The sequence below is a fragment of the Glycine soja genome, chromosome 9, assembly GCF_004193775.1.
Source record: "Glycine soja cultivar W05 chromosome 9, ASM419377v2, whole genome shotgun sequence".
NCBI lineage: Eukaryota > Viridiplantae > Streptophyta > Magnoliopsida > Fabales > Fabaceae > Glycine > Glycine soja.
In genome coordinates, this window is record NC_041010.1 from 12,324,166 (window position 1) to 12,338,075 (window position 13,910).

The 13,910-nt window shown below is 33.9% G+C and overlaps 2 protein-coding genes across 2 annotated transcripts; one reads left to right on the plus strand and one right to left on the minus strand.

Annotated features, from left to right (window-relative positions):
* The first annotated feature begins 660 nt into the window (after nucleotides 1-660).
* On the plus strand, nucleotides 661-1,808 carry LOC114367325 (bromodomain and WD repeat-containing DDB_G0285837-like). The gene has a single exon (XM_028324486.1). The coding sequence runs from the start codon at nucleotides 790-792 to the stop codon at nucleotides 1,669-1,671; it is 882 nt and encodes a 293-aa protein (XP_028180287.1). The 5' UTR covers nucleotides 661-789; the 3' UTR covers nucleotides 1,672-1,808.
* Nucleotides 1,809-2,758: 950 nt separating this feature from the next.
* LOC114367981 (protein NUCLEAR FUSION DEFECTIVE 4-like) lies at nucleotides 2,759-7,187 on the minus strand. The gene is made up of 3 exons (XM_028325288.1): nucleotides 6,550-7,187; nucleotides 4,772-5,664; nucleotides 2,759-3,553 (listed from the first exon to the last, which is right to left on the minus strand). Exons 1-3 carry the CDS (start codon nucleotides 6,871-6,873, stop codon nucleotides 3,061-3,063), a joined length of 1,710 nt encoding a protein of 569 aa, XP_028181089.1. The 5' UTR covers nucleotides 6,874-7,187; the 3' UTR covers nucleotides 2,759-3,060.
* Nucleotides 7,188-13,910: the final 6,723 nt, after the last annotated feature.

Below are 13,910 nucleotides of genomic sequence, written 5' to 3' on the forward strand. Positions count from 1 at the left end.
TTACTTATTCTCAAATTGGTCTTTAAATATTATAACAAAATAATAAAATTATCTAAAAAATTTAACAATAAAATTAATTTTACAAGTCATTAAATTAATCTATTAATTTTACAATTTAACATTAAATTGATCTTAAAAAATATTACTTATTCTCAAATTGATCTTTAAATATTATAACATAATGATAAAATGATCTAAAAAATTTAACAATAAAATAAATTTATTATATTTTTACACATTTAAAAACTAAATTTATATTTTTCATTTACGAATTAATTTATTATCATTTCACACTTTTAAAAACAAATTTGTTCATTTATCCTTGGTATATTTTTTCATATATTTATATTTCATCAACACCTATTTTTTTTTTTCCTATCAAATTATACCACTTATTATACCTGTGTTCCTCTCAAATCCTTCTTTCACTTAAACAAAGACCGGCGTCTACCGATCTTTTTTCTTTGGGAAAATGTCAAAAACTCCCACATATTCTTGGTGATTGTCACTCCGCGTCTCAACCACCATCGAAACTCCATTAAAAGGAAATAAAACGAATAAATAAACAATAAATTAGAAAGGAGGAACAATAAAAATCAAATTTAATAGCCATTTACCCGCCACATTTATGCATTGGCTCTCTCAAGTCTTTAACTCTCCACCACCTCACCCTTTCCCTTATAAATCATCCCAACACCCATATATCAAACCTCAACGTAAAAACTAGCCAATATATAGCTTTAGCTTATATTATACACGCACCACACTCATTGTTCTTCATCATAAACCATGGACTGGTTCTCCTGGCTATCCAGGACCAGCCTAGAGCCATCCCTCATCTACGAATACGGCCTCGCCTTCGCGCGCAACGAGCTCCAGCTGGAGGATGCCATCTACTTCAACCACGAGTTTCTCCAGAGCATGGGAGTTTCCATAGCAAAACACAGGCTGGAAATCATCAAGCTCGCAAAGAAAGAAGTTGGTGGCGGTGGGGCGGTGATGATGATGAGGAGCAGCAGCAGCATCAAGTTTTCTATCAAGAAGTGCCTGAGGAAGTGCTTCAGCAAGCTCGTTTCGCGTGAAGATCACCACGAAGCGATGATGGCGACAACAGCGATGATGGCGACCGAGCCGAATTGGTACCAAGGGAAGTGGAGGAGGGCAAGGCACAATGGGAACAATGAGGATCTCAAGGGAGATAATAATAATAATAATAATAATAACAATAAGGGAGTTCAAAGAAGTAGAACTATTGCATTATCAGGGCCTTTGGATGGGAATGGAAGAATAATTCACGAGAAGATGATGAACAACAACAAGGTGATGAAACTATCTGGTCCTCTTGATGGGAAAATGAATGGTGGTAACAATGAGAGAGTGAATATGTATGCAAGTGCAAATAGAAGTCCATTGATGAGTGCTAATACCCCTACTAGGCCTCTTGATGGTAGGTTCATGGGCTCAGTAAAGAGCCCTAGGCTTTCTGGGCCACTTGATGCAAGACCAACCATGGTTAATAGTAGAAGCCCAAGGTTAACTAGGCCTTTAGATGATAGGACTGAGAGCCCAATGGGTTATAGTCCCTACAATAAGGTCAGAGCTGATGCTGCTGATTATGATGATGATTATGCAATGTGGCCTACATTGTTTGAGGATCTTAAACCAACTTAGATTATTATTATTATTTTGTATTTGTTTTCTCATGGCTTATTATTATATTATTACACCTTGATGGCGAGTGACAGCAACGTTTTTTGGTACAATAATGATTAGTAGCTTGTGAAAATGAAATGTGATGTTTACTGCAACTTTTTGTTTGTTTCTTTTATAACCTTGTCCACTTGAGTGTTCTGTGTTTGAAGTTTCAACAACCTTTCGCATGACGTGGTACATGGATTCAAGGATATTTAGTACAAGCTGCAAGTTGTATATCCCCACAATGAGATCACACCATTTATTGATAATTACACTGATTTCTCTAGATGTTAGCCCTTGCTACAGTTCTTATTTGAAAAATTGCACTTATTCTCAATTACTATTGTTATTTTTAAGAAAGCTTTGTATAATCCGTGGATGAAACAGGGAATATATTTGACTTCTTTGAAGAAAAAAATCGTTAGGGCGTTACATGAATTAAATATTTAAAAAAAAAATGTTAAGAGTATAATTTTCCCAAGGATATCTCTATAATTAACCCCAACTTCATGAAAATTTTATACAATTTTCCTTATTATTTAATAAGTGCAAGGAATGCTGATTTTCTAGAGAGATAACGTATATTGCATGGTACACGAATATGCAACTTCAAAGTTATTATTGATTTCTTTAAAGTTGTGATTTAAATTTTCTAAGTATCTGATACAAGTGCATTAAGAAAAAAGTATCTGATACTAGTATACGATGAATATATCGTTAATTTATTTATAAGTATCCATGCATCAATTCGGGTAACTTCTTAGTGCAGAGCTTAATTCTGCTATTCTAAAAGCTCTGTTTTCTGATATGGGTATTTTATAAATATTTACAGTTTGCGACCACAAATAAAGGACAACAGCTTACACTTTTAACTTTTTTGCTCAGTAGACATCAACCAAGTCTTAAAAAAAACATTTTGATGTGAAGTTGATATCAGAAATTGGACCATCCACCGAGGTGCTTATAATTTCAAGTCTAGGTTGCCAAAAGTTTTGAACCATAAAATCAAACAAAGTGCATAAACACATCCCAAATCATTTATAGCAAATTTCAACTTTTCACATTAGACTAAGCAATGATAGTACATATATATAAATCTCAGTAACTATATCATCATTAAAACATGTGTATATTAAATTAATTGGTCTCTATACTTAGGTAGACGGATAATCTTTAGCCTAACACGCAAAAAAAAAAAAAAAAAAAAGACAGGCATTTTCCATGTGAGATACCAAAATTTTGATCTTCATAATTGATGCCCAGCTACATATAAATCGCAGTAATGGCAGACCAAAAAGTAATACCAGCACAACTGGTACAGAACAGAACTAGGAATCTCAGTTTTATTCATTGTTCAAACTACTTTCAGTGATTTGAAGATGTTTGAGGTAGCCTAAAAGAGCCTCCAGCATAAAGCATTTGGTAAACGGGCTTAATTCTCAAAGTCAGAATAATGCTCAAGACGATGCCGGCAGCACACACTCCAGAAAGAATGAAAAAGGTAAGCTTAAAGCAATTTGGACCAATGCAGGAAACGCCAGAATCGAGAAGAAGGCCTATACCATGCTGCTTTGCTGCCTCATTGTCATATATGTTCCCTGCTAGCAGTGCTGAAAAGAGGAATGCACCAATCGGATTCCCCAACGACATGAAGCTGCTCAACACGCCAAAGTGCTTCAAACCAAAAAGCTCGGAAACAGTTGGGAGCATCACGGAAACTTGCACACCATAGCAGACACCAAGAAATGCAATTGCAGGATAAAGGGTTCCATTGATAGCATAGGCAAACAGAAGGTAAACAACGAGCATAAGAGTCTGGGTGCATGTCATCCAGACGGTCCTTGGGATCGTTTTTGTCCTGAAAAAGTGTCAAAAGCAAGAATTACATTCTGTTGAATCAATTAACTAAAGAGAAAGCCGCTAGTTCCTTGGCACCCTATATCACACTGCTAACATTCAGTAATCAGTTCAAAGACAGTTTTGTGGCTCTGCAACTAGTTCAATGTGGGTTCAGAAGTTGAATTTACAGTTCCAAAAAAGACCCAAATTAACAACGCTCAGTTAGATGCAAAAAGTTTATTTTTCTATTAACTTCATGTATTGCTCTAAAGCCATGTTTGCACAACGATGATTTGTGATTGTCAACAGCTTTTACCTATCTGATACAGTAATACAGTTGTTCTAATAATATATAAGATGTGAATCATATGATACTTGTAAGATGCATGTCTAGATAAGTATAAAATTCATAGTACAGGATAAATGTATAATTGCAATTCTACAAATCTAAGTTATAATTCTTGAACATTACTAAAAAACAAATTAAAAATTACTAACCCCATCCCTAAATATAAGGCTCTTTTCAATTTTGTTTGTCTATTTTTATAAGATTCTTTTCAAGTTGTCTTTTGCATTAATTTATTTTATCCAAATACCCTTAGTTACTTTATAATAAATGTTATGTATTAAAAAGATAAATGTATTATCTCTCTTATAAAGATTGAAATAAAAGACTAGCACACATTAATTAATTATGCATGAAAGTAATTAAGTGGAACGAAAGAGATCATGAGTCCCAAAAAAATATTTAAGGATAATTTGGACAAAATAATACAAATTGTTAACAAATTTAATACGACTAATTATATTAATCAACTTTCTTAAAAGGTGCGAATTAGTTTTAAAAAAGTCTTATATTCCGGGACGGGGAGGTAGTATATATCATTTTCATCATAAATCACTTTCCATTGTCTACAAATAGAAATAATATAAATTTCATTACCTTTTTGAAATCATCTATAAAGAGGTCACTTTCCCCTTTTCGTTCATCAAGGAACAATGCTTCTATGTTTCTATATTATACATGATTCTATATCGCATATGTAGAGCTATATTTGATTTTCATAACTTTTTCTAAAAGCTTGAATACTTCAGAAGTCCATATCAACAAAGTATCCACGTCTCCACAAGTATCAGTATCAGGCACATATCAATACGGATACATGAAGCAAGTATCATAAATATGGAGCTCAAAATTATATGTTAAATTTACTCAGCATAAGTAAATGTCACTCACCTGACAAAATGTTCAGAAACAACTCCTCCACCAAGCCGCCCCACAAAGTTGCAAAAACTGAAAATTGACAGCAAGGTAGTGGTGTCTTCCTCCCCTTGAGCAATACCTATTTGAGCAAGATTATTAAGAACAGTAACCCCAGTGCCAACACCAACAAAGAAGACAAAAAATAGCAGCCAAAAATCAGCCTTCACTATAGCCTCAGTGAACTTAAAATCTTCCCCACGTTTCGGCCTTCTCTTCTTCTGCTTCACTGCTCCCTCACCCAAAGCAAGAAGTTCGGCCACCTCAGACAAATCATCCTGATCATCAAAACTCCCAAGGGCTCCTGCCGACGAAGACGCCAGCAGTGGTTCAGCATTCTCATCTTTGCCCTCAGAAGACCCAACTTGTTGCTCTGGCGAGTCTGATTTAGAACCATTCCTAGGAAACAATGTCATCTTCAAAGGGACAGCAAGTGGAGCAATGAGTAGCAGAATCATCACAGCCACCAAAACATACGAAACAGCACCACTAAATGGAATAATATTGCCCACTACCGTAGTCGCAAGAAGGTACACACCCAAGACCACGCTGGAACCTTGGACAAACAGAAAATGATAAGGCTCTACAGGGTCGTCACCGGTGGCCGGAGTACAAGGCCTAACGAGAAACATCATGCTGAAGCAAACAACAGGAATACCAACAGCAATAAACAACAGGAACTTGGAAGAAGAATTATGAAGCACAATGCTGTAAATCTCGGTAAAAACCGCAGCACTAAGCCCCCCATAACCTTTCAGAATCCCAGCAACAGAGCCTCTGCTAGCAGGGAAGTTTCTCATGTTGGTCACGAGAACGGCAGTGGTTAACCACGCACTACTGTTAGCAGCAACAACTAGAGCAAACCATAGCTGCAACATCACATACCAGTAAATTACAGTTAGCCCTGTCATGTTAGTAATAGAAACTAAGAAAATTAAAAATAAAAAGTAAAAAATAGAGCCTCTGAATGTATAATAGTCTAACATTTACATCTAACGTCTGTAATTTAACTAATACTAACATTTACATATGGATCAAAATGCCAGTAAATGGTTTAATTTAGGGACAGCCGGAAATTTCAAGAACTTATAACTTATTTACAATTTCCTTAATTTCAAGGACCATATGACAGTGCATTCACTCATTTTTTGTATAAACTAAACTACTCTTTTAGTCTCTTTGATAATAAAATGTTCAATTTAGTCTCATAATTTTCAAAATCAAGTCACCGTTGTTGTCATTTCCGTCCAATTGATCGTAACAATATTGGTGGACAACGGAAACTTCACAAAGCGTGAAAATAACACGTCCAATTTCGCTAATGCGCTACGGTTAATGCTCATTTAGTTGGTTAATGACCAGTAAAAGTGAATTGTTGTAAAAATAAAATACAGTATTTCGCTAATCCCGCTAAGTTTACTGCTAATTTAGTTGGTTGACCATTAGGCGTGAATTGTTATAAATTCCTCGCTAGTAGTTTTTTATTTTTACGGATAAAAAAAAAAGATGGAAAGAATAACACAATTTAAAATTAAGAAATCAAATTGAACCACGATATAAATTCTAGTTCATTTTCTGGTGCAGAACTGAAACTAAAAACTTAAAATTAGTATGTGTTTGTGAAGCAGTTGAATCCAAGACCAACGGATTTTCAAATGAAAGTTACAACACATAGTTGCTTTAAAATTTTGCATTGGAACGCGCAATTTCTCCGTTCAACAAACACAGAGCATTAGAAAGTGAGAGACACGAACCGTTATGTAAGGGAGGGAGTGAAGAGTTTCGGAGATGGCGAGGAAGAGGAGGCCGTAGCCGAGGAAGGCGGCGAGGGAGCCGACGGCGAGGAGAAGCCAAGGGGGGAACTTGTTGCAGGCGAGGCCGGGGAGGAGGCCGAGGTTTTCGCCGATGTCGACGGCGACGCCGAGGAGCGTGACGTGGCGCTGGTCGAAGCCGAGAACTGATTTCAAAGAGTGAGAGTAGAGTGGGAAGGTGAATGTGTTCCCCGACGCGATCTGGACCCAAACGGCGGCACCGAGCCCCACCCACGGCGGCCTGCTCCCTCCCTTCACTCTCAACATTGATGATACTTTTGGAGAATTCAAATTCACAGTTAGCAACTTATAGCAGCAGAGCACCTCTGCGGTGTTTTGTTTTGTATTGTTGGGTGTGTTGCTTAGTGGTTTGGGAGGTGTGGGGAGTGAAGTGGACACGAGGTTTGTGCTTGTGCTGTGTCTGATTGTGGTGTTGTTATAGAGAGAGAAAGGGAGAGTGAATGATTGATTGGGTTTGTTTGGAGAGTGAATGATTGACGTGGAAATGAACGGATTCTCGTGTCGTGATGCCTGCCAAGTGCCAAGATCCAGATGTTTCTGTTTCTGGTACGGTTGTGTTATGCTATGTTACCCATTACTGTCACCATCTATACCACCAGCCTAAGATTAAGGGAGTGTATTGGATTAAGATTTCAAAGGATTTTAAAAGATTTTTTTATGATTAAAAAGTCTTGTGGTATTCAATCAAGACTTTTATAAAATATAAACAAATCTTGTGGTATTCAATTAAGACAATAAAGATTTTTTTTTCATGGCAACAAAATCTGTTGGTATTCAATTGAGATTTCTTACCACTTTTAAAATGTCTTTTGGTATTCAAAAGTAAATAGATTTTGATGGATTCTTTTGTGGAATGAATTTTGAGAGACTTTTTAGTTAGAAATACACATAAAATACTCCTCCAACAATCTCACCCAAACCCTTGAGACTTTTCATAATTTTCCAAAGACTTTTTCTTCTCCTGCCGAACAAGACACAAACCACTACCAGGTTCATTCTCTTACAACTTTTCAATCAATTTTACCTATTTTTTTAATGGCAATCGATAGTTAATATTGTTCATACTATATGTATATTACGCAAATCAAAAGAAAAGGGTGCTGTATATGCTTCAAGATTTCGTATTCATATTGTTTTCAACGTCCAGGCAATGAATATGCATCAAAAGAATGACAATTGATATGCATCAAGATTTCATATTGCTTTTTTTTAGTACTGTATATGCAAATCAAAATAAAAAACTCTTTTTTTTTTTTTCTGTTTCTTCAACTTGTTTTTTTACAACGTCCATTATTATTATTATTATTTTCTTGTGTTATTATTAAAATGTTAATTATTAATGTGTTATTATTATTTTTTTGACAGCGTGTTATTATTATTATTATTGTGTTAATAATTTTTTAATTGTTATTGTGTTATTATTATTGTTATTTTGTTAATAGTTTTTTGGAGACAAAGGAAAGAGTAGAGACAAAGATAATTATGTATCTTGGACTATGGAGGATACCAATGAGTTGTTGCACCTCTTGGTGGATGCTATGAATAGGGGATTGCGTGATGCCAATGGGTCACTTAGCAAACAAAATGTAGAACGAATAATACTTCCTCAATTCAATGCAAAAACTAAATTCCCTAAAACTTATAGTCATTATTTGAGTCGGATGAAGTGGTTTCGAAACCAGTATAACATGATGTCAACCCTTATGCGCAACAACTCTGGCTTTGGATGGGACCCAATTGGAAAAACTTTCACTGCTCATGAGGATGTATGGAAAGATTACTTAAAGGTGAGCTAAGGAATGTGATTGAGAGGATATTTGGTATTTTTAAATCGCGGTTCACAATTTTTAAGTCAACACCTCCATTTCTATTTAAAACACAAGCAGAGCTTGTGTTGGCATGTGCAGCACTTCATAATTTTCTTCGCAAAGAATGTCGTTCTGATGAATTTCCAGTGGAACCTACTGACGAGTCTTCATCTTCATCTTTAGTGTTACCAAATTACGAAGACAATGATCATGAACCCATTGTTCAAACACAAGAGCAGGAACGAGAAGATGCTAATATATGGAGGACTAATATAGGTTCAGATATGTGGAGAAATGCTAATAATTAGGCGAACATGAAGTGAGAATCACTTTGTTATTATTTTTTTAGGCAATAATGACTTTGTTATTAAAAGGTTTAAAATTTCTATCGTTTTTATTTTCTTTATTCAAACATTATAATTTATTTATCATCTTTTTCATTCACTTTTGTAACTTCCGTTATTTTTTTGTTTAAAATGTATTAATCTTTCAAAATCTTAAAAATCCATAAAGTACTTTGAAATCTTAAAAATCTGTGTTAGAAATCCATTAAAATCTTGGGTTAAGAATCCTGATTGTAAAAAGTCTTTTAAAAAAAATCTTTTAAAATCCCACAAAATCAATACAATCCCACATAATCTTTTAAAATTTTCAAGATTGTTTTTGTCAAAATATTCTCTCAAAATCCCAATCCAATACACCCCCCTTTAAGTCATTATTAATCGGGATTTTCAGTAAATATCAAGTTTGGTTGTTCACATTGTGACGTTATAATAAATTAGTTTATGGGGATGAAATTTTAAATTTAATTTCTAATGATAATAAATTATTTTATCAAGATGAAAATTAAATCTATTTTTTAAATATGTAAAAGTATTGTGAATAATTTAACGATAATTTGGTTATTAAATTTTATAATTTAATTTCAAAATTAATCTTTAAAAATATAATTTATTATTAAATTTGTCTTTAAATATTACAATTTAATAATAAATTTGTCTAAAAAATTTAACAGCATGTCATGACCAATGTGTTTCACTTCTTTCACATGTGGGCAATTAAATTTGATTTTTTCATCTATGAGAAACTAATTTGTCATTGTCTCATAGGGACCAAAATAGATATTTATTCTTTTAAATTGTTAAATTATAATTTTGATCGCTAATTCATTTAAATTCATGGTTGATCTTCTTGGAATTTTAATTGTAACATGTTCTCCTAATTTTATAAATTAGTGATTTATAATTGTGATTAATATATAGTATAGTTATAAAATTAATTGTAAATTACATTTTAATAATTAATGATTTTTGATTCATTTATAATTAAATTTGGTAAAAAAAGTATTTTATAATTAATCTATTAACTATACTAATCATAATTATTATTTAATAATTTACCAGATAAATCAAAATAGTCAATTTGTAAAACTAAAGAACCAAATGTTATAATTAAAAATTAGGGACACCAAAATGGGAATTTAGAAAATTAAGAGTACAAAATTATAATTTAATCTTTTTAAATTGATATCTGAGGTTGAGCTTTTTTCTTTTCTATTTTAAATGTAGATACTCATTATTATATTTTAAGGTAAAGGGGCATTGTATGTAGTATTTATATTATATTATATTATATTATATATATATATATATATATATATATATATATATATATATATATATATATATATATTATACATGTTCCAAAAGAATATATCTTTTATGTTATCTTTTGATCATTATGTATCATGATTTATAAAATTATTAATTTTTATAATAACTATTTTACAAAATTATATCTAACATATTTTTTAATTAATTGATGGAGTAAATTTTTTATATTAACAGAGTAAAAAATTAAACTTGTGAGGAAGTCAGACATATTTGGTTTGCCTTCCCCTTTGGAGGTATGATTTATGCCCTAGAAGGGGTTCGTTTTGAGGATTGGTTCCAACTTTGCTTGCACTTTGATGAATCGGAATTGGTAGGGAAATTTCTAACTTACTTTGGTTATATGGAAGACATAAACCTATGGGCTTTTAACAAGAAGCGTAATCCTATTTGGGTTACCTTGGACATGGTACAAAGTCTCTGTTTGTTGATAATCTCAGTACCAATTTGTTGCTCCTATGTAGCAATGGAATAGACCAGCTGAGGGGATTATAAAGATTAAATTTGATGCTTGTCATGGGAGGAAAAGGATTTGGGCTTGGTCTCATATGATGCATTGCTTCTAAGGAGGGGACCCATCACGAGAGTCATGGCTAGGAGACTCCCAGAAGATTGAGCCAAAGATGCAAGAGAAGACTCTAGGATTCTCATGAGCCTTAGGGTAGATTTTGGGTCCATGAGCTAAGTATGAACCCAACTAACTTTTCACATATTAGATTAGTGTTTCATTATTTTTGGGCCTTATATTTAGGGCTTCATGGTGTAAAGAGGGTACGCTAATAATGTAGGATTTTTCAGCCCTTGTATTTTAAGACACCTAGACTAGTTTTTGTATTAGAGATAATTTTGTAATTTCACATGCATTAAGTGCACTATTTGTGTTGGATCAAGTGGCCTCAGAATAATTAAGAAGGGGGGGTTGAATTAATTATTACTGAACCTTTACTAATTAAAAATCTACCTTTCTTTGGCTTTTACTATGTTGTTAAGAAAATAAAGAATAGAAATAAAAACTTAACCAAAAGTAAAACCAATAATTAAAGTGCACAGCGAAAATTAAAAAGTGTAGGGAAGAAGAAGACAAACACAAGAGTTTTATACTGGTTCGGCAACAACCCGTGCCTACATCCAGTCCCCAAGCGACCTGCGGTCCTTGAGATTTCTTTTCAACCTTGTAAAGTCCTTTACAAGCAAAGATCCACAAGGGACGTACCCTCCCTTGTTCTCTTTGAAAAACCTAGTGAATGTACCCTCCACTAAAACTGATCCACAAGAGATGTACCCTCTCTTGTTCTCAGTCACAACAACCCAAGTAGATGTACCCTCTACTAGTACCACAAAGGATGTACCCTCTACTAGTACCACAAAGGATGTACCCTCCAATGTGTTAAGACAAAGTTCTCAGGCGGTTAGTCCTTCGAAACTTTGTGAAGGGGGAAACAAAAGAATTCTCAGGCAGTTAGTCCTTTGAAATCTTTTGTTTATGGGAAAGGGAAGAATCAAAAGAATTCTCAAACTGTGTCGTTTTGAATTCTTTGACAAGGGAGAAGGGAGACACCAAAGAATTCAGACGGTTAGTCCTTTGTTCTTTTGGAAAAGGGAGAAGAGAGACACAAAAATAATTCAGGTGGTTAGTTCTTGGCGAATTCTTTTTGGCAAAGGGAGAAGAGAAAGAAAAAGATGAATAGCACACTTTTGTTTTCAAGGTTTGGAAAACCAGAAAACTTTTGAAAGCTTTTGCAAAGAAGAAAGGAAGAAGAAGAAGATCAAGAAGATGTTCAAAGAGATTCAAAGAATATGTGGAAAAGTTGTTTGTAAAGGTTGTCAAAGATTGTAATGAATTGTTCTTAAAAATGCAAGTTAAGGGCTTGCTTTTATAGACTCTTCATGTCTAGTCAAGAAAACTATTAGAAGAGTTATAACCTTTAAAAACTTGAAAACCATTGGAAGAGTTACATCTTTTGATTTTTGTTCAAAACTTATCACTGGTAATCGATTACCAAATTATTGTAATCGATTACACAAAATATTTTTGTGAAAGGATGTGACTCTTCATATTTGAATTTGAATTTCAACGTTCAAACACACTGGTAATCGATTACCAATATCTTGTAATCGATTACACCATTTTGAAATTAATTGGAACGTTGTAAATTCAGTTGAAAGCTTTTGAAAACAAAATTTGCCACTGGTAATCGATTACAGGAATCTGGTAATCGATTACCAGAGAGTAAAAACTCTGGTAACTTAGAAAATTTTGTGAAAACTTCTTTTGAAAAACAAAACTGTGCTATGTTTGTTTTTTGAAAAATCTTTTCAATACTTCCCTTGTGAAGTCTTCTTGATTTCTTCTCTTGAATCTTGAATTAATCTTTTCTTGAATCTTGAAATCAAATTTCTCTTGATTCTTGAATTGTTCTTGATTCAATCTTGAAATAATTCTCTTGGGCTTTTTGTCATCATCTTTGTTATCATCAAAACAACTTGAATCAATCTTGATTCAACATCATGAAGCTTTCTTCTACAATTTGATGTTTGTGTTGGGATAGAAATTTAATTGAATTCGGAAAAGCCCAATCCAATTAAATTTAGGACCAGCTTAAGGGGAGGTGAGCATTTGCTTGCTACACCCCATTACCACATCATATAGTCACACTTTGTGCATGTCCTTCATCTTTTACTTGTCTCATGACACCTAAGCACACTTGGTGGAGAATCTTGGACTTGATCTTGGATTAGTGAACCCATAGCTGAAATTCACTAATCATAATCATAATTAATGAAATTTTGGCTCCAAATTTGGCTCCACAAATTCAAATTCAAGGGAAATTTGAATATCTAATTTTGTGTGACACTTAGGTTATAAATAGAGGTCTTGTGTGTGTATTTTTTTAACTTTGATCATTTGAGAAATTACACTTCAAAGTTCAGACCTCATTTGAGACATAAATTTTATGCCACTTCTCTCTCTTTCCCTCCACTCATCTTCTCCTACCTCAAACTCTTATCCATGACTTCCTATGGTGGTGAGCTTGTTCTTGACTCATCTTCTCCTGGAAGTAGTGTCTTCAATCACATTTTCTCCTTCTCTATTTCGTTGTCATTGATCTTCAAGAAGCAAAAGACTCCATTGATGAAAAAGATCCAAGGCCTACAAGCTCCACATGGAGCTACATCAAGCTCATATGACCTAGTGAACTTGTCACTACATAAATTATTGCATGCGGTGCCTATAGAGAAAGACTATGCTTCCATTAGGAGATCAAGAACTTGCCTAACCCACACCACCAACCATGGTGTCTATACCACCACCTCATTTGCCTTACTAGAGAGTGGCTACACCACCTCCTACTAACATCACACTCCCATGTCCTTCTGTAGGCCTCACAATGATCCCCACTCCTGCCTTTAGGGTAGCTTGACTTGTTAAAGTGAACTCATCTTCATAATTTCTTTATTAAGAGAAGGAAATACCTCAATAGCACAAGGAAAAGGTACCTCAATAGGACATCAGTATACCTCATTAGGATGATTGTGATACGCTTCATCGGGGTTAGAGACAGATGCAAATGAATGTTGATGAAAGGTCATCATATGTCCTATTATTCATGGGTCAATTACAATTTTTATTTACATGGAAATCACTAAATTTGATTTTTGATATTGACTTTTGATTCTTTTCAAGTGAACTCTATCAAATTCAATTACTAGGGGTAATTAGGTGTGCTATCACAACATAGTTTTGAGGTTCGTACCATTGATAATTTGAGACCCTGAGAATATTAGGGATGATTGGTAGCACAGA